This window comes from Eupeodes corollae, chromosome 1 (genome assembly GCF_945859685.1).
Source record: "Eupeodes corollae chromosome 1, idEupCoro1.1, whole genome shotgun sequence".
NCBI classification, from domain to species: Eukaryota; Metazoa; Arthropoda; class Insecta; order Diptera; family Syrphidae; genus Eupeodes; species Eupeodes corollae.
Window position 1 is genome coordinate 246,931,074 of NC_079147.1, and position 22,439 is coordinate 246,953,512.

The 22,439-nt window shown below is 36.3% G+C and overlaps 1 protein-coding gene across 1 annotated transcript in view; it reads right to left on the reverse strand.

The window, feature by feature from the left end:
* LOC129953188 (sprouty-related, EVH1 domain-containing protein 2) overlaps positions 1 to 22,439 on the reverse strand; it is a 61,009-nt gene that overhangs the window by 4,073 nt on the left and 34,497 nt on the right. The window contains exons 2-3 of the mRNA XM_056066073.1: positions 6,194 to 6,371; positions 5,957 to 6,125 (exon numbers count right to left, since the gene is read on the reverse strand). Of these exons, the coding sequence (XP_055922048.1) occupies positions 5,957 to 6,125; positions 6,194 to 6,371 (347 nt within the window). The remainder of the gene's footprint in view (positions 1 to 5,956; positions 6,126 to 6,193; positions 6,372 to 22,439) is intronic.

Genomic DNA, 22,439 nt, shown 5'->3' on the forward strand with positions numbered 1-22,439 from the left:
GGATGTTTGGTGATGACCCAAAAAAAGTCTCCAAGAATCCGCCGTGAGCTCTAGCGGCAGTTAAGAGAAACATGGAGATTGTTTCAGTTTTTCAATTTTCTCTCGAAAACTATTTGTACCATCAAAAAATGTTGTGCCACAAAACTAAAGCTCATTAAATTTTATAAAAAATGCTCTTATCATTTTTTGTTCGTATCTGTTATAGTTTATAAAATAACTAGCGACAGTGACGAGAAACATACGGGTTTTTCGGTTTTTCGGGTTTATCTTAAAAACTATTTGTCGTATCAAAAAATAATCTTCTACAAAATTAAAGCTTATTAAATTTCCTAAAAAAATATGATATTAATTTGTTTGTACTTGTTTTAGTTTGTAAAATAACTCTATAGGAATTTAAGGAAAATATGTGTTTTTTTATACGAAAAGAAAGCTTAATAAATTTCTTAAAAAAAATATGGTATACATTTTTTCGTGTCTGTAATTGTCCACAAAAAAAACTGTTGTACTCGCTGGATCACTATATGCCTCATTACCTGCATGCCTAGAGAATCAGCATTGTAGCAAGTTACTTTATCATCTCCAACGATGCCACTCGCTATTGACATGATTTCATTTGTAACTAGAAATGGAGGATGACTTTGGTACCAATTTGGCAGCTTTGCAATTTCTGTATTATATATTATTTTACGTGCCTCCCCAAAAACTTCATGTTGCTCACTAGTAGAAAAATGAACGCTAGTGAATCCTTCGAGTTATGAGAAAATTTATGAGTAGCAGTCAGCCCTAGAACCCATTTGCTAAGTACACTATTAGTGATTCCACGCCCTGGTGTCAAGCCACCCATACTCTTCATTTCACGCATTAGAGTTTGTTCAATCGTCTGGTCCGGCCACACCCCTGTCCAAAATCGGTCAGTTCTTCTCATAGTAAAGTAACCATCTTGAACTGACGGCAGTTTTATCATGTCCCCTCAAATACAGGTGACATGATTTGGCGTACGAGAAATGTCTGGTGGCATGAAAATATGGAATCATATTCTTCACACAGTTAATATGGGCATTCCAATCCGTTAAGCGTGAATAAAATCTTTAAGTAATGTAATCATATTAAACAACTAAATCCAATCCGTTAAGCGTGAATAAAATCTTTAAGCAATGTAATCATATTAAACAACTAAATCTATTATTACATTAGCTAAAGATGTCTGTACTTGTATTAAACCGTGAACTGCTCTAGCGAAGGTTTTCCTAGCAGCATCTTTTCAACAGAAACCGGGGCGTATATAGTAGTCAATAACTCTTGCAGGCCACGTCTGACTACGTATTTTTATAGACGGGACTCAGATGAAGCTGCGGCAACGACTTCTTTGCTTTGTATATAAAGAGGCTGGTCAAATGTTATCACCAGGTATTTTTGGTCAAATTTGCAACACAAAATGCCAGGATAGTGCAATGCAGTGTAAAGTGTATTATATTCGGGCGGTGGAGATTTTATGAACAGAAGAGAAATGATTTTAGTTTTTGCACTAAAGAAGCCTGATGTTATTGAGTGCATGTACCCTTTCCATCTTGGAACATCGTAAATGCCAATAAAATTTGAGTGTAACGGTTTTGAGTGTAACATTTCATGGGAACACGCATTCAAATTCTAAAAAACTAAATTTTTTAAATCCGCCATGTTTTTACTGAAATGTTTCCAAAGGAAATACTCCAAGTTATCCACATCATTTAGCACAAGGTAGTTTTTCCAGCTTTCTTCGTATGTCCTTTTCTTTTCCTATCGAAGTAGATGCAGCAATGCATCTTATTCCGCCCAAAGAATGTAATGTACATATTTAGTCCATCTAACGTTCTAACATTAAAGTCCGTATTATCAAACACAAATTGATTAAATGAACCGCTGGAATCTTATCGCTGATATCTCCAACAACTGAGCTTCATAGTATGAAAAACAAAATCCTAAGCTTGATATAAGGTTTACCAACTTCTTAGAACCAATCTTTCTGTATGTAAATAAGGCAAGTCTGCTTAGTATTGGAGACATGAATGATCTGGGACGCACAACTGATATAATGCTATGCCGTATTGCGATGCACTTCCTTTTTCTATTTTCAATGTTCGTTTTCTTTAGTATAAGAGTTTCCAGAAACATTTTTAGGGTTTAAGGTACACAATCGTCATCAACATGAGTATAGAGTAAAAACTAATAAGCTTTAATTTTGTAGAAGATTATTTTTTGATACGACAAATAGTTTTTGAGATAAAAGTGAAAAACTGAAACAATCTCCATGTTTATCTTAACTGCCGCTATAGCTCATGTCGAATTCTATTTTGGGTCATCACCAGACATCCCTTAGTAAGTGTGCCAAGTTTCAAAACTGTTGGATTTTTTTTAAAAGTTAAGGCAATTTTTTTTGTTGACTTGATAGAGGGAAAAGCTAAGAAAGAAATTGTGGATTTGTAAGTCAAACAGGAAATTAATTCGCACTATCCCGATGAGTTGTGATGATCTCAATTAAAATTTCGCACTAAACCCAATCAATGTATAACACCATATTTTTTTTATATTCCTTTTTAAAATTGGCTTTTTGGGGCTATCTAAATTTAGGATTTTTTTTTTGATTTTTCAGATCTTTAGCGAAGAACAGTCCAACAGGAATTAGCACGACTGGAAAATGGTTGGAGAGAACTAAAGTATATCCCCAAAAATCTATGCAATGCAAGGGGAATGGGGTTTTAGTTTATCTTTTAGAATCGGAATAATTGCCTAAATAGCTAAGAAATGAGGCTTGGTAAAATGTTCTTGCTTTTAAAATCAGTGGAAACGTTAATGATATTCGGGAATTGGGTTTCTCGCAAGTTTGCTATATCTGCAAAAGTAGATAACAGCCCAAAATGTAGTCTACCGCGCGTTACCCACATTTTTAAGTTCATAAAAGCAGTACTGGAATGAATACCACTAAAACCCCTACGGAAACGAAAGATTATGCAAAGAGAATTGGATATATTCACCAAATCTATTTTAATGTAAATTAGGTAGGATCTCGGAGTTGTAAAAACTGCAGTCTTTTTGGGACTGCAGTTAAGTCACAAATAAGAATTTGTTTCTTTAGTCGTTTAACTTACAAAAGTACTTTAACTGTAACTAAACAGTCAGCAGTTAGTACTTACTTTCTGACTTGGCAGTAAAAAAAAGCAGTTAATTGGCTAAAAGTTAATTAACTGTAGTTCTTTTAACTGGTTTTATTCGTTTTAGTCAATACAAATTCCTTTGTACTGGGGTATTGGAATTTTTAGTCAGTAAGTCTTTTCACTGCAGTTAATGAACTTTAAGTCTAGTAACTTTTGTGGGCAGGTTCAGCCAACATAATGGACTTCATTTGCAGTCAACTTTATTCTTTGAACGTAAATTTTGCCAAGGTAACTAGTTCGTTTTTCAAGCGTCATGAATTTCAAGTTCAGAACTTTAATTCGCAAATCTTTACTTTATAGTACAAAAAGTACCAACAAAATTACTCTCTTAAAAACACTCATCAGGCAAGCTACAAGTCCACCACGATTTGTATTTTGTTGTTCAAAATTGACAACGAACCCTTTTACAGAAAGCATTAAATAAAATTGTGCAGAAAATAAATACATCATAGAGCAATAAAGTTCAGCTTTCAGTTGAATGAAAAAAATTATCCATCTGTCATTTTGATAAAAGTAGACTTGACTTGACAGTTAAGGAAATTTTTATTGAATAACTTTCCAGTCAGCTTTCTATTAAAGTTGCCTTAATTGGAAGGTAATTTTTTGGCAGTCCCTTATGTCGTCTGAACCTGCCCAGTCTCACTACAAAGTATCACATCCCACCATGCCAGCAAATGTGAAAACGGTCGACAAGTTGTACCACAGAGATGTGGTAGAGATGAAGGGTTTAACAAATACTCTTTTCAATTGAGATAGATGGATTCTTCTATAGAATTCTGGTGAGGCAAACAAAGCCAAGACAACACAAAAGTTCATTAGGGTCAATATCGAAGCTTTTAGAGAATATTAAGTTTTGCTCTCGAATGTCTATATTTTAATCAATGAGACTATTTATCGTTCCCAAAAATATCAATAGAAACTATGTGTGCCACTCTAGGTGAATGGCCACAACGTGAAGGGCTTGTATAAAAGCTGAGGTCGATCATTTTGAGCGAAACTACTTTTTTTAACTAATCTAATATTATGGCCAAATAAATGAAACAACAATGAATATAAAATATTATATATTTCTTGCCTTAAGGTGTTTTATTATTAAAACAGAACTTATGGCATGAATTAAGTGAAGACTCAAATCATAACGAATGAGAATTTCCAGAAACTATATTTAGAAGAAAAAGAATTTAATTTTCAAAACCTGCACTTTAGCATTAAAAAAGTAGCTTTAGGTTGTATTTTACATTTTTAAAGAGCCTTATTTTAAAAACCTGATTTGATTGAAAAATTTAAAAAAAAGATTCAAATTCAGGATATCTTATTCCTTTAAAAAAGTTTTATGTTGGTAATGAATGAAAAGGAAGTGTCTCGGAAAGTCTTTTGTAAAACATGGACGACTTACTAACGAACTGGGATGCGCAACTGGATTATGTCGAAGATACATACATTAATTTGTATGTACTTGAAAGAGTAATTTCGCCTGGTTAGTTTCATGTTGGAAGCAGCAGCAGCACGGTTAATATAATGGTAATGAGTTTAGAGTTATGAAGTCTTCCCCCAGAGAGCCCATTTACTGACTGAATTGTTCGGGGGCTATCAAGAATAAATGTTCCTTCTACTTCTAATTGGAAGCTTATATTTTACATATTAAAATAAAAAAAGAATCCCTTTTTTGAAAATGGAAAACATTATGTGTTAAATTTTGTTTACTATTTTGTTTTCTAATCGTCACTCCCATTTGACCTAGTCAAATGACTCTTTGCTTTGTAACAAAAAGTCTTATTTCCCGTGTTAGAACGGTTTTAAAATAATAAATCATAACTTTTGTATCCTCAAATATAGATTGACCAAGTTGTAGATTTTAACAACAGAATATCCAGTCACTTGCATTAAGGAAACTTAAATTCTAGAAATTCTCAGTGAAAGGATCACATTTCTTTAAGTTTCCTAAGGCAATGCAAGGAGTTTTTCTTTCCTTCTGATCTATCTGTTATCTTTAAAACTTATATACGTCTAAGCAATTTAACCGTAACAATTGATATATAGAGATAGATTTGTTCCTTAGCCGTACTACGCGAATGTGGAATGATTTACCATACTTTATCTTTCCTGCTCATTGGAATATTAAGGAATACAAAAACGATGTTCACCGACATCTCCTTTCAAACCCTCACTCCCTTTTCTATATATGTATATATTTTTTATAAAAAAAATTACTAAAACATGTGCATTGGCCTAATTGAAATAAGAAACTATATTTGGGTTCGGATGTTGCTTTTTGAGTTAGGGACTATACCTTTGAAAAATGTACCTATATATTTCATATCCTTAGTCCTACTCTTATGAATACTTATAATAACGCAGTGCTATAGTATCGTTATTTAAGTGACAGTCTTTTTGTTTCGTTTAATTTGCGTGAAACATTAATATTGGTGCAAACCATCATTAGGTTACTTACTAGGCTAATATTTTGTTTTTAATAAATTAATAATACAACAAAAAGAAAAAAAAATTCTGATGCAAAAGAAAAGCGATCATGCTTAATTAATCATAACAAATTATATCACTTACAACATTTAAAACAAAAAAAAAAAGAAGTTAACTAAAATAAAAAAACACAATTGATAAAAAACCAAAATATCGATCAACTATAAATATTTATTTTTCGTTTGTTTAATTTCAGTCTACAACTTGAAATTGTTTAAAATAAAATACAAAACAAAAAAATAATAAACAACTTACTTTAATTTAAATAAAAATAAGAAACATACCGTCTATCAATTCATTGTAGGCTCGAACAATTCCCTTGTCAAAAGCTCGCGCATCAGCGGCAGTTTGAAATGTTAAGCCATTGCGTTGTTTACCGGCGCGCCAATGATGAAATGTTGGCATAACTTTGAAATATTTTAAATCACGATTTATAACACAGCTAAGGATAACCTATTGAAAAAAAAACATACGAATAAAACGTTCAAAATATTTGTATATGAAGGTATTTCAAAACTTACATTCTGATCCGAAATTCTTTGTCCATAGATTATATATTCATGTCCACCTGCGCCGGGGGATAGTCTAGTACGTTTACGTATTGAAACGTTAGCTAAACCACCCCCAGCAAGTGGTAACCAACCTTCTGTGCTCTCGTCTCTAGTCATTACCTGTGCTCGAACTTTAACTAAGAAGTCGCTGAAATAGAAAATAATAATTTTAATTAAAAATATTTTATTTAATTAAAAAACAAAATAATTGTTTGGTTTTTGAAAGTTAGCGTTTTAAATTTTTGGCCAATATAAATATCACTAATGTCTTTATTATAAATACTAGCTGACCCATCCGGCTTCGCTTGTATACACTATATCAAAAAATTGTTCGTACAGGTGATTCTTCAAAATAATAGCTAAGGTATTTAAAGAAAAACAGATTTTCAACCATTTTTTTTTTCAATTTTGGTATTGTTTATTATATGAGGATTAAAAACAAAACAAAATAAATTAGTACCAACTTCATGAAAAAAAATGCTACCAATTAGGCAAAGTAGGAAATCAAAGGTAAAAACTTGCACGTACAGTGATACAAAGTAGCTAGTGTGATAAGCTTTGGCTTTTATAACATTTTGAAGGCGAGAACTAGTTTTGAAGTGACTTCCGACGAAATTTTGTTCCATTCCTCCAATATAACGGTTTTTAGCTGTATTTTATTACTTATTTTCGATTCTCGGACCTTTCTTCCTAAATAATCCCAAAGATGCTCAATTGGATTAAAGTCTGGCGATTTGGGAGGATGAGGCAACTGCGATTTAACATTATAGAGAAGCCACTCCTTTACTATCCTTGATGAATGTTTAGGATCATTATCTTGCACAAGTAAAAAGTCGTCTTTAAGGCCAATTTTAAAAGGCTTTCAAATTTTCTTTTAAAATTTGTAAATAATTGTTTTTATAAAATGCTTGAATGTCAGCAGCTATTTTAGGAGAACTTAACTTGGGATCAGCCTTTACCATTCTTTCAATTTTTAATTCCATATGATCATCTAGTATTTTTTTCGGCTCTTACTGGGTCCACTTCAAAGCTTTTATTTTTCAAATAATTTTTTAATACATATTGAACTGTAGACCGTTGTCTACCAATAGTTGTCGATATCTCAGCACCTAACTCAGCTGGTCTACGAGCCCAATTGAGTATCGGACGTGGTAGGTCGAGTAGAAAACACTCTTGAATTGTTGCTTACCTCTGACCCTAGTAAGCACACTATTAGTGTTCTATCCCCTCTAGGCACATCTGACCATTGTGTAATATCAGCAGATTTCTCGTGTAAGAACTTTCCAGTTAAAGAAAGAGAGAACCGTTTGGCAATACGAGAAAGCCAACTGGGACGGTCTCAATAATTATTTTAGGATCTTTTATTGGTCACTATGCTTTCTCGATAGTAACGTTGCCGCCAGCGCTGATATGATCACAAGTTTGATTCTCCTGGGAATGAGAACTTTTATACCGAACAGGGTTAAAAGTATCAGACCCAAGGAAAACTCATGGTCTGATGATGAGTTTATTAGGGTCAAAGAGGTAAATTTCCGTTGCTTTAAAGCCAACCGTACTGAGGAAAGCCGGAAAAAGTTTAAACAAGTCAGGACCAATCGTACTGTGGCAAGAGTCCTTAGAGATTTTAAGACACATAAATCCGCTGGTCCGGATGGTATCGCCGCTATTGTTCTGAAGAGGTGTTCTTCATCGCTGGCAAGACCACTGCGTAAGCTTTTTCATCTGTCCTTCTCCTCAGGTCTCGTTCCGAGCGGATGGAAAACCGCATTTGTCCAGCCTATTTCCAAAAAAAGCGAATCTTCCTCACCGTCTAACTATCGACCGATTGCACTTACGTCCCTTCTTTCCACGGTCATGGAAACGCTGATTAATTATCAGCTCAAGAAATATCTTGAAGAACGGAAGCTTCTTAATGACCGACAGTATGGCCTTCGTAGCAATAGGTCCACTGGTGATCTCATGGTTCATCTCACCGAACAGTGGAACAAATCTTTACATAGTTTTGGAGAAAGTAAGATTATTGCACTAGATATTTCAAAAGCATTTGATAGGGTTTGGCATCAGGCTCTCTTATCGAAAATGCGTGCTTTCGGTTTGCATGAATCCCTCCTTCATTGGATTAGTAATTACCTTTCGAATCGTTCAATACAAGTTGTATTGGATGGATTCAAGTCTGAAAACCACAAAATATATGCTGGTGTGCCCCAAGGCTCTGTTCTATTTCCAACACTCTTTCTCATTTTTATTAATGATCTCCTGTCTGCAACTTCTTATCCAATACATTGTTTTGCTAACGATAGAACTCTTAGCTTTTCATATTCGTTTTCAGATTGACATCCCACTTCTTCGGATGTGGAACTGCAACTACAAAATATGATACTTACTTACTTACTTAAGGTGGCGCTACAGTCCTGTGTGAACTAGAGCCTCACCCAACAAACTTCTCCATCTAGCTCGGTTCCTAGCTAGTAGCTAGATGTCTCTAGTTTCGCGCTCCAAGTTGGGTGAGGTCACCTTCCACTTGTGCGCGCCACCTGACCGGCGGTCTTCCTCTACTGCACTGTCCTGTGAGTGTGGATTCGAACACTTTCCGGGCCGGAGCATTGGTTTCCATGCGCTCTACGTGATCCAGCCATGTTAGTCGTAGGAATTTTACCCTTCTGGCTAAGTCTACGTCGCTGTACAGCCCGTACATCTCGTCGTTCCATCTTCTCCTCCACTCTCCTTCGATGCATACGGGACCGTAGATTACACGAAGAACTTTTCTCTCGAAACGACCCAAGGTGCTTTCATCCGCTTTTGTCATAGTCCATGCTTCTTCACCGTATAGCAGGACGGGGATGATAAGGATCTTATATAGCGATACTTTGGTCCTTCTAGAGAGGGCTTTGCCACTCGATTGCTTTCTTAGCCCAAAGAAACAGCGGTTAGCAAGAGTTATTCTGCGTTTGATCTCAGCGCTGGTGTTGTTTTCTGCGTTTACAGTGGAGCCTAGGAAGACGAAGTCATTGACTACCTCAAAGTTAAATTTGTCGATGGTGACGTTTTGACCAAGACGTCGGTGTTGTAGGTCCTTTCTTGAGGACAGCATGTACTTTGTTTTGCCCTTATTGACCGTTAAATTCATTTTTTGCTACCTCTGCCTCAATACTCACAAAAGCCCCATCAAGCCGAGTTCTTCCGATAATGTTAATGTCATTAGCATATTATGCTAGTAATTGGACAGACTTTTGAAAGGTAGTGTCTCTAGTGTTGACGTGTGAGCTCTGCACTATTCCTTCAATTCGCATGACAGCGCATCACCTTGTCTAAAACCTTTTTTGACATCCAAAGGTTCTATCAAGTTGTTTCCAACTTTCATGGAGCAGCGCGAATTCTCCATGGTCATCCTGCTCATCTTCAGCTCGTCCCTGTAAATGCTGTCACATGCGGTCTTGAAATCGATGAAAAGATGGTGGGTGTCGATTTGGTGTTCTTGGGCTTTTTCCAGGATCAGCCGTAATGTGAATATTTGATCAACTGTGGACTTTCCTTGTTTAAAACCACACTGATAAGGACCTATCAGGTTGTTGACGATGGGCTTTAGACGTTCACATATTATGGCAGAGAAGATTTTATAGGAAATTTTAAGCAGACTGATTCCTCTATAGTTGGTGCAGTTTAGAGGGTTTCCTTTTTTCAGGATTGGGCAAACAATACTGAGGTTCCAACTTAAAGAGCTCGGCATTCAAGCCTTCCAGCGGCTTTATTAGACTTCAGCTTAGATATGGCAATCTTTACTTCGTCTAAGTCGGGACGACGGGATTGTTGGCTTTCGTCGTCTATGTTGAATGGATCATCCTGCCTGTCAGCGGAATTCGGTTTGTCGTCGCCGTTATACAGTCTGCAGAAGTGGTTCTTCCATATCCTCAGCATTGACTGCGGTTCCACTATGATGTTTCCACTTTCGTCTTTGCAGCCTTCGGTTCTAGGTTTATGTACCTGTGAATTTCGTTTCACCTGTTCATAAAACTTTCGAACTGCATTCCTGCTTTTAAAACTCTCAACATCTTCGACCGCACGCTTCTCATGCCCTCTCTTTTTCCTTCTAAGAAGTCGGTGTTCCTCTTGCCTCTTCTGCTCGTAGAGCTCATGAGCAGCTCTCGTCCTTTTATGCAGCGCCACTTTGCGTGCCTGTTGTTTGGCTGCATTTGCCTGCCGACATTCCTCATCAAACAAGGAGTTCTTTATTGGTGGGTGCTTGAAACCCGGCACGTCAGAGGGTTTTTTGAGCGTTATTAAAAGTTGGTTTGGTTGATATGAAATTGTATTTAAGCTTTGTAACCTTTTTCTTAGTGATATTTTTTACGACGTTTCTCTTTTTGGGCTTTTTGTCATTTTATGATTTGGGTTATAATTCGTAGGGTGATAAGTTACAAGAAACGATAAATATCATAATCGTCCCAAATAAATGTCACAAAATCCAACTTTATGCCAATAAACCCAAATTCAAAATTCTTTTGTGCAAAAACTAAAAATTAGAGGGTTCTTTTATTTTGGGGAATTTTTTTTAACTTTTTGGGCTTTGTGATCAATTTTGGGCTTTATGGCATTTTAGGATTTGGGCATAACTCCAGCTTGTGGAGAAAAAAATGGTGCACAGGATTTTCGTGTATATTAGCAACTAAACAGAAAATTGTATAAGACTTTAGTTGTAAAAAATCTACAACTTTTCGTGAAATGATTCTGATTGTTTTTGAACAAATGTGTTTTTGGATTTAAATTACTTTTTTACAAGATTGTAGCCTGGGGCAGGGCAAGGGTGGCGACCCTCAAACTTGAACTTAAGCTAATACTTTTCCCCCTACACATAAAAAATATAAAATTGCATCCTCTGAAATAACTTCATTTGTTTGTACTGTTGTTACTCACATAAAAGGAGTTTACTATGTATTTGTAAATTTGGTGACATTTTAATGATGTTATTATTCCAACCTTTAAAACAGATGCGATAGGTGCGTCGACCCGACCTATTACAAATTATAAACAATTTACCTGATGCGACGACTACAACGGCTACAACGACGACGACGACGTCCTACATTATGTCATTGTGTTAAAATACTTTAAAATGCTTTAATTAATTGTTATACCTAGTCGTTGACAAACTCTTACTTGATGTGGTGGCCAGACCAGGCCAGGCCAGGCCAGGAGTCTTTAGTGCTGCTGTTGGTGTTGCTGGGACAACGATACAGCGACTATTATGTGATATGATGGAAGGTGTGTAAATGCATACTAATCAGCTAGAGAATAATGCTATTATTAGCTGAGTGAGTTGGTTAATGAGTTTTGCTTGAACTATACAAAACAGTGAATATGATGTTGTTTTTATTTTTGTGGGTAAATGAATGTAGGTATGTCCTGGTCCTGGGTGCATGCGGTGGTCATTATAGTCTACATCAGGTGGTTTTTGTTTTGTTGCATTAAATGACCATAAGGGAAAAGACACATTAAAATTACGTTATTATTCGTGTTTTTAATAATGAAGGCTTGTCAACAATATGTACATATATATAATTTAAAACAAATAAACAAATTTTAAAGAGCACGTTTTATTAAAATATCTAATGTCAAAGTATTTTTTTGTCTCAACTTTTGTATTTAAATTAAAAAACGCTTTTTACCAGGCGCACAATAAGCAAATAAAACGAATCAAAATTGACTGCTTTCCCAGTTTTCAAAAAATGTCCTTTACTGGAAATATAGAGTGATTATTGAAAATTTCTGTCATTGACAAAAATGTTCCTTATTGAAATCCAGCATTCTAGGTAGGAGTTGATCATTGAAAACAAAACTTATAGGTAGATAGCTTGGTTTCAATACCAAACATAACAAGTTCAACTTGCTTTTAAATATCGGAACAAATTTATTCAATACTAAAAACCAATGTTAGATATAAATGGCCCCCTGTACAGTGAGTGCCATTAATATTCGTTTTTTTGTTTCTTTCCATAAAACGCTTTACTTTTTACTTTAAACTTAGTAATAGTTAAAAACTATAATATTTTGTATTTAATAATTTCAATATATACACATTTTTTAATTAAAATAGCAATTTAACAAAATAAACGGTGATTTTTTAAGAGCTTGAGAACTTTAAAAAAAAAAAAACGCATACAATTTGCTAAATCTCATCGATTCTTTATTTGAAACGTTAGATTGGTCCATGACATTTACTTTTTGAAGATAATTTCATTTAAATGTTGACCGCGGCTGCGTCTTAGGTGGTCCATTGGGAAAGTCCAATTTTGGGTAACTTTTTCAAACATTTCGGCCGGAATAGCCCGAATTTCTTCGGAAATGTTGTCTTCCAAAGCTGGAATAGTTGCTGGCTTATTTGTGTAGACTTTAGACTTGACGTAGCCATACAAAAAAATAGTCTAAAGGCGTCAAATCGCATGATCTTGGTGGCCAACTTACCGGTCCATTCCTTGAGATGAATTGTTCTCCGAAGTTTTCCCTCAAAATGGCCATAGAATCGCGAGCTGTGTCGCATGTAGCGCCATCTTGTTGAAACCACATGTCAACCAAGTTCAGTTCTTCCATTTTTGGCAACAAAAAGTTTGTTAGCATTGAACGATAGCGATCGCCATTCACCGTAACGTTGCGTCCAACAGCATCTTTGAAAAAATACGGTCCAATGATTCCACCAGCGTACAAACCACACCAAACAGTGCATTTTTCGGGATGCATGGGCAGTTCTTGAACGGCTTCTGGTTGCTCTTCACTCCAAATGCGGCAATTTTGCTTATTTACGTAGCCATTCAACCAGAAATGAGCCTCATCGCTGAACAAAATTTGTCGATAAAAAAGCGGATTTTCTGCCAACTTTTCTAGGGCCCATTCACTGAAAATTCGACGTTGTGGCAGATCGTTCAGCTTCAGTTCTTGCACGAGCTGTATTTTATACGGTTTTACACCAAGATCTTTGCGTAAAATCTTCCATGTGGTCGGATAACACAAACCCAATTCCTGCGAACGGCGACGAATCGACATTTCACGGTCTTCAGCAACACTCTCAGAAACAGACGCAATATTCTCTTCTGTACGCACTGTACGCATTCGTGTGGTTGGTTTAATGTCCAATAAAGTAAACTGAGTGCGAAACTTGGTCACAATCGCATTAATTGTTTGCTCACTTGGTCGATTATGTAGACCATAAATCGGACGTAAAGCGCGAAACACATTTCGAACCGAACACTGATTTTGGTATTCATGATGAAATGTCAAAGCATACTGAGCATCTTTCTCTTTGACACCATGTCTGACATCCCGCGTGATCTGTCAAATACTAATGCATGAAAATCCTAACCTCAAAAAAATTACCCTTTAAAATAAATAAAGCATACGATAAGTCAAAAAATAACACTCCATTAATATTTGGATTTTTCACATACTTATATTGATTTTTTAATTAATCTTTCTTACCATTGATTTTAATGTTTTGTTGGACACCCTTGATTGGATCAAACTCCGTCCAGTCGCTTGGGTTTGTTTTTTTTTTATAATTTTTTGAAGGTACTCAATGCCTATTTTGCTCCACTCTTCTTGAAGCCGTTGCTTGAGTGCACTTATTGACAGGACAGGGTTTTCGCGAACTCGACGGTCCAATTCATCCCACAAATTCTCGATTGGTTTAAGGTCTTGAAATCGTATAGGTGTTTCGATAACTTTTGGACAGTTATACAGAAGATGAAATGTTTGAATGTTAACAGTCGAATTGTTATTTCCTGAACACCGTTTTATTTAATAAATATGATTTGAAATCATAAAAAAATAATATAAAAATAAACCAGCGTCAAGACAAGGTGTAATGGTCTGATGAGCCCAACCATTACATCGGGGCGAAACGCATGTTTGAACACCATGCTGGTTTATTTTTATATACATTTTTCATGATTTTAAATCATATTTATTAAGTTATACAGAAGCCATTCTCTGGTAAAATTTGAAAATTCTTTAAAATGCCCATTTTTTCAGCACTTTGTCTTAAATTTTCTTTTAGGATCCTCAAGTAGTATTCCTTATTCAATATAACGTCGATGAATACTAAATTTCACATGCCTCTTGCCGAAATGGACCCCTAAACCATCATGTGCTCGCCTTCATGCTCCACTGTCTTTGTGTTCCTGCTTTTTAGCTCTTCATTTGTCTTGCGCCACACCATAACTCTTATCCATCCGATCCAAAGAGCAAATATTACATCATCCCACCAAATTGCATCCTTATTTTTGAGTTCCCTGGCAAATTTTCCTGTTGCGCATATTGATACATGGCTTTTTTTTGGCAATACGACCATTGTAGCCATTTGTATTTATGGTTCGGCGTACCGTTGTTTCACATATTTTCTTTTTGAATTCCATTAACACTTCTTGCAAAATTTTTAGTGCACTTAAACGAGGATTTGCTTTAATTTTTCTTACTTTAATCCGTTCTTCTTTCCTCGCTAATTTTTTTGGTTGACCCATCTGCTTCTTTGCTTCGATCCTTCCTTCTCTTTTATACCTCCGAACAATATATCAGCAATTTTTTTTTGCGTTCCACTTTATTATGGTGAAAAATAACAACGTTTCTTTTTTCAAGGCTTGCATTTTTTCCTTTGGGCCACATGATTAACTTTTTAAATAAAACCAAACGATCTTACACTAAATTGTTTTAAAAATGTATGCAAACGTCTAGTAAACACTTTATTTTATTGGACAAACTGTTAATCGGTACAAATGTCAAACTCAGCAAAGAAAACAAAAAAACGAATATTAATGAAGCGCTTACATGTGTCATTTTTGCGTTGTTTATCGTATATCCTAATGCAGTTAAGTGATTGCACTATTTTTGTTAATGAAATATCTATAGATCTATAGAGTAATATACTAATTTATAAAATAACAGAATAATAAACCTTAATTCAACTTTTACTACGAGAAAAACACCAAAAGTATTTTTATATGCATAACTTCATTTTAAGCTAGTTTCGACGACTATGGGTAGGGTATTCTTTCTTAACACGGTACACTACACATTCCCTTCCTTGGAATCTTCAGAACTAATATTAAATAAACTTTCCTTGTAATCTCAAGATCTCTCTTAATATTTCAAAACCTCTCTTAAAATTTCAAAACTTCAGACCACTTAATTTATACAGTGGTGGACAAGAATTTAGCACACTTATATAATGACATGAAAGATCATATATTTTAAAGTTTTTGTCCAACTGACAGCTGCAAGTTTATTTTATTTATATGCAATATGGTGGGATATATGTTTTACCGAAAAGAACATTATACAAGTATACCTTTTAAAACGGAATTAAAAAACTTGTTAAAACAACTTCTTTTAACTGAGATGGATAACTTTCAATTTATTACCATTATGGAGGATTCAGTATTTGGTAGGCAATACTTTGTTTTTTATGACTGCACTGATTCCCAGGCAAACTTTCATCCAAAGCCACACATCGTTGTCTTGGAATGCCATAACATGCATCATGAATGAACTACCATAATTCTTGCAAATTTTCGGATTTTCATTGTTCAATTTGATGTTCCACATTATTCTACAAATTTATGATCGAGTTTAGAACTTTGATTTTATTGACCTCTAAGCAATTCTTTACAAGTTGTGATGTGTGCTCAGGGTCATTATCATCTCCATAGAAGTGGTAAATTTTCATCTGAAAATGAATCATATGGTGTACCAGGATTCTACACATGTGGGTCCATTTTTGTGTCAATTTTTACTATAGGACCAACACCGTGCTAGGAAAATGCAGCCCAGACCATAACATTCCCACCACCATGTTTGACCGTTTTATATCTAGGATTGTGTTGCATACTCTGTTTACGCCATACATACTTTTTGCCATCTGAACCAAACCAACAGAATTTGGATCCGTCGTTTCAAAGCACGTTATTCCAAAAACTGAGTGGTTTGTTCAAATTCGTTTGCAAACTCTGGCTTTAAAGTTTTTTTTTTTTTTTTTTAAATGAGTGGCTTTCGCTTGGCAACGCAACCACGTTAATTTTTTTCATTTAATCATCATCATAATTTTCTTTCAGTTCTGAAACGAATCCTAGTCTTCCTTTTACAATGACATTGCTCGATGTTTTGAATGGTTCCAAATTCTTCAAAATGCCGAAGCGCATTGTAAACCATTTTTCTGGAGCATTCCAGCTTGGATATTCCAGAAACTGTCCTTCCCTTGACTTTCATCTGCAAAATTATTTTTCGTTTATCTTCTGAGCACCATTGTCCTTTTGCCATGTCACTTATGTACATTTGGATTTAGCACAAAACTTATACAAGTAAAATAGCGATATTTCTTATCCTCTTTAAGTGTACTAAATTTGTGTCTACCACTGTATATTGACACCTACATTAAAATTGTAAATCCCCAAGACTTCCTTGATATTTCAAGCTTGTTTGGTATACCCAGGTCCTAAGGTTAGGTTAGGTATGCTAATATGATTTGGATCGTTAAGATCGTTATAGAAGAATTCTCCGTTTTGCTTGCGTTTTGGGCTAGAGCAGGGTATGTACAGAGAGGGTGAAGAACTGTTTCCTCGTCCATACAGCTTCTGCAAAAGTCATTTGAGAGTACGCCTAGCCGCGTGGTGTCCTTTCTCATTAGACAGTGTCCGTTTATGGCAACTATTATCGAGCTTATATGCAATCTGCTTAGAGATAACAAGCACCTTGAGATAGCCAGGTCCTTGATGTTTCAAAAACCTAAAGTACTTGAACTTGAGAATTTAAAAATATTTTAAACAATATACGCCCAAGAAGTTTCTACAGACTAGAGGAATGGGAGAGTGCTATAAAGGACGGTATTTTTAAATTCAATGTCGTCCTAAAAATGAGTTTTAGAACGAGAGTTGACTTTTTTAAAACTTTAAACAATAAACAGTATATTTAAAAAAAAAATTAAAGACAAATGTTTTTTGAAGATGACAAGATGTTTAAAAAAGTTATCAATGTTAAATTTACTTTATTCGAAAGAAAATCTTTTGATGATATAATTTAAAAATGATTTCTGAAAAATGACCGTCACGACTGGCTCGAACGTAGTCTGATCTAGAGGTCTAATTTTCGATGACTTTTCCCAACATCGACAATAAAGTGATCGTGGTTTTACATACAGTGCTGTGCAAAACATTTGCAACTAGACAAGATTTTTTAATAAAAAAAATTGTTAAGAAAATAAAACAGCGAAATTCTTTCTTTAGTTTTCTAAATTTTTTTGATATTACGTTACAGTTGTCGGAAAAAATTTAACACTCTTTACTTAAACAAAAAATAAATAACTAAATACTTTTATAGTTGGTGTTGGTTCAGCCAACTTTATGGAAAATTTTCCAAAATTAAAGTAATCCAATTTGAAAGAAGAACAACTTTAATTTCGCTAAAAAAAAGTAAATTACATAGTAGCAATAATTCATATACAATTATATTTCCTTACTTTAGTTTCCAGCTTATATCTTAATATATTTTATATTTTAGTAATTGCCTTAAGCAATTTTCTTATTTTTTCTGATTTTTTTGTTTTAACTATCAAGCTTATGCACTTCACTCTGTTTCTTCTCAAAAATGGTTGATTTAATGCCAAAAAAGCTAAATTTCCGGTGTTCAATAGTAAAATTAATTCTTTAAGAAAGAGATAGATATTGACTTAGTATATTGCGCCTTTTCTTGGAATTCAAGAAACAATACTGCCATGAAAGGTGGTTCCAAGTTCGCTTAACACTCCCCCCCGGTAACTGGGTTAGGATCCAGCTTACCACTTCCATCGAACTGGTGAACCTCAAGGACTGCAAGCTTAACAGCTGGGCGAGTATAAATCCCTGTTTGGGTTTGTACAATTGCGCTCCGAACAGTATCATCTTTTCCAGGTATCACTTTAAGAATCTTACCCTTTGGCCAGGTTTTTCTTGGACTGTTGTAGTCTACGATAACTACAATATCTCCTTCTTGCAACTGCCTCTGTGGTTTAAACCATTTTGTCCGTCGGGTCAAATCGGGTAAGTATTCGCGAAGCCATCTTTGCCAAAATGATTGTGCGTACTTTTCAGCGGCTATCCAATTTCTTCTGATAGCTGCTCCGTCACGTATTGGCTCTGCGTGGAGTCGTTCTTGATTAGAACAACCGATCAATAAATGATTGGGGGTAAGTGCTTCACTACTTTCAAAATCAATTGGTACATAGGTAAGGGGTCGCGAATTCACAATGCTCTCTACCTCCGCCATCATACTCACTAATAGTTCGTCGCAAGGATTGCGAGTTGGCGATATTTCAGTAAGGGTTTGTTTAACAGATCTAACCATGCGTTCCCAACACCCACCCATGTGGGGTGCTGCTGGCGGAATGAAGTTCCACTTCAGATCCAATTCAAATTCTTTGGCTACTGCATGTTTGTTTAAGTCTCTTATGGCCTGCTGCAACTCTTTACTGGCACCTCGAAAATTTGTTCCATTGTCGGAGTATACTTCTTTTGGCATACCTCTTCTTGAGATAAACCGCTTAAAAGCCAATATGCAAGAATCACTGGAAAGGCTGTGGACAATCTCGATGTGGATTGCTCGTAGAGTTAGGCAAGTAAGTAACATACCCCATCTCTTGTCTAGGCGCCTTCCGATGTTAACAAAGAGTGGCCCGAAGTAATCCACTCCTGTGTATGAGAATGGTCTTTGGAATGGTTGAAGTCGAGCGGGTGGTAGTTCTGCCATGCGTGGGGGCTGCGGCGCGGCTCTGTTGTTTTTGCAGTGCTGGCAACCTCTTTGAACTTTTTTTAGAACACGTCTCAAGCTGGGAATGAAGTAATACTGTCTAAGCTCGTTCACCACGGTTTCGTTAAAAAGATGACAAAATTTTATATGAAATTCGTTTACGATCAGGTAGGTGACTTGATGATCCTTCGGTAGAATGATCGGTCTTTTAGTTTCCGATGGTACATTTTTTATCGCATCGATTCTTCCCGCAATACGAATAAGTCCATTTTCGTCTAAGTATGGAGAGAGAGTATAGAGCGGACTGGTTTTGCCAATGTTGACCTCATTCCCGGAACTTGTTGCGATAGCTAGGGCTTCATACTCGATTGGAAAGCTGTCTTTCTGAGCTTGTTTGTAGAGGAGAATCTTAGCTGCTTCCTTCTCGTCTAGTTGGAATACTGATGGTCTGCAAGGTTTTCGCCATTTAAGGACAAATAGTTTGACATATCGATAGATAAATATTTGTGTCTTTAGAAGGCTTTTCCATCTCGAAAAACGGTTGAAGTCTAATACTGATGCAGATGGCTTTTCGAAGTGAAGAAAACATTCCTTAACCTCTTCATTGCCTTTTTCAGATGTAAGGTCTTCAGAGAATTTTTCTGATAGAGGAAATGGGTTTTGGTACAGGAACTCCGGTGCCGTAAACCATCTGCCTGAAGAGCTGAAATCATAGTTGCTTTTATATTTTGAGGCATCGTCGGCGACGTTGTCTTTGCTGGAAACCCAATTCCAATCACTTGCATCTGAACTTTCGAGTATCTCTCCGATACGGACGGCTACGAAACTTTTGTATTTTTTGCTGGATTTTATCCAACTGAGAACGACTTGGGAATCTGTCCAAAAGGTTAAACTTTCAAATTGAACTGTGTGACCATTTTTGATAATTTTAGAGAGTCGTACTCCTAACACGGCCGCTTCTAGCTCTAGCCGAGGTATTGAGAGTGTCTTTATTGGAGCTACCTTCGTTTTGGCGCTGATAAGTGAACATTCAACATCGCTTTGAGTGGAAACTCTGATATAGGCTACCGCGGCAATAGCTTCTTCACCCGCGTCCACGAATATATGTAACTCAACACGACTTCCAGTTCCAAAATGTACATTTGTGAGATATCTTCTGTTAATTGATACGTCTTTTATTTTAGGAATCAGGCTCAACCATATTTTCCATTTTTGGAACTGCCGATCTTTTATCTTCTCGTCCCACCCTATTCCTGACCGCCAAATTTCTTGCAGGATGATTTTTAGCTGAATTGTGAAGTTTGCAATAAGACCAAGAGGGTCAAAGACGCACATGAGGGCTCTTAGTACCTCTCGTTTCGTTGGAATTTGTGTGCCGTTCATAACGTCATTCTGCATTTTGCTTGACTTGAATGTGTAAACGAACATATCTGTGCTTGGAGACCACCACATACCTAGGAGCTTTTCAAAGTCATTTTGAGCGTAATTTGTAAAGGATTTGTTAGCATTTGAAGCTTTGGACTGTAGAGCGTTTAAAACGTTTGAAGAGTTGGAAACGAAATTTCTGATTTCAAACCCCGCATGCTTGTGGATGTGTATCACGTCTTTTACCAAGGCTATTGCCTCTTCTTCGGTGTCTACGCTGTCTAACAAATCGTCCACATAGTGGTTTTCAATGATCGCCTTTGTTGCCCTTGGAAACTGCATCTCAAATTTTTTTGCGTTTTTATTTTTTATGTATTGGGCGCAAAAAGGTGAACAAGTAGACCCAAATGTCATAACCTGCATCTGATACACCTCAATATTTCCGTCTTCAATATTACGCCACAAGAACCTTTGAGCGTTTTTATCATCCTCAAGAATCTTCACTTGATGGAACATCTCGCGTATGTCACCTGTTATAGCGATCTTCTTTTCACGAAATCGAAATAAGACGGATGGCAGCGATGGTACATCATCTGGTCCTGTTATTAAACACGAGTTCAAAGATACCCCTTCGACTTTCGCCGCCGCATCCCAGACAATCCTCAACTTATCAGGCTTATTTGGATTCAGGACCGGAAATATAGGTAAATACCAGGATCGTGTCTTTGAATTATTCACCTCATAATCATTTAGCTTCCTTGCGTATCCTTTCTTCAGATATTCTTCGATTTGCTTATTGACCCGTTCAACGAGTTGAGGTTGGTGAAGAAGACGTCTTTCGAGACAGCGTAATCTTTTTTCTGCCATGGGCTTCGAGTCCGGCAACTGGATGTTCTCATATTTCCACAACAGCGGAACGGCATAACTATCACCCAAGAAAATAGTTTTTTCTTCCAGTAGTTGCATTGCTTTATAATCTTCGTCCGAGAGTCTTCGCTTAGTAGGCCTAGTGCCTATACTCTCTAATGCGAAATATTGCTTTACTGTTTCATGCATCTGTGAATCCATCTCATTTTGACATTCACAAAGATGAATGTTAATTTTTGCTTCAACTTCTTTATTTAGTTCAGTACCAACCGATGAAACACCAAAAAGAGTCCACCCTAACCTTGTTTTTATTGCTGCCGGCTGAGATTCATCACCCTCCCTATTTTTCAGAGGCATTCCCAATCGCCAGTGTTGAAGACCGAGCAGGATTTGAGGCTTCGCATTCCAATATGATTTTATTGGTAATCCCTTCAGGTGTGCGTACTGTTGCATCAGGCTGCTTATGTCCAGTGTCTGTCTTGGAAGATCTAATGATTTGACTGTATGTGCACTTGGGAGCAAGTATTTATGATTGCTGTCTTGGGCTGATATTTCAAAAGTAATCTTCATGGATGAGTCCTCCCGGCGATGGGTGTTTGCAGTCCACCTTAAGCACAAAGGTTCTGTTTCACCATTGGCACCGAGTGCGAATGCTAATTCTTCATCAACGAGAGTTACTGACGATCCATCATCTATGAAGGCGAACGTATCTAAAGATTTGTTGTTGTAGTGTAACTTCACCGGAACGATCTTGAAAAGAGTAAGAGAAGCACTTGGACGAATGATTGTACCACTGTAGTGGGTGTTCTGAACGCCATTGTTGTTTGAGGTTGGATGGTTTGTTCGCACATCACCGTTGTTTCTGACTTTCAGTTGAACTTCGCTGTTATGAAGAAGCGAATTATGTCGATAGGTGCATCCATTAACACCGCAAAGCTGTGATGACATGCAACGACGATTGCCATGTTTGCGTAAGCATATTCGACAGATGTAACCAGTTTTAATCAACTTCCATTTATCTTGCAAAGTCATCTGCACAAATTTTTGGCATGAAGATAGCGATTTACAATCACCCTTGCATGCAGGACACTTATTATCATCTTGAGGCTTTTCTTCTTGATGAATGTTGATAATAGCTTTTGTCCTTTTATTTGTTTTCTGTTCGAATGAGTAAGGAACTGTCACCGTAACCTCTGACGCAGCTGCTGCATACTTCGCGATCCAA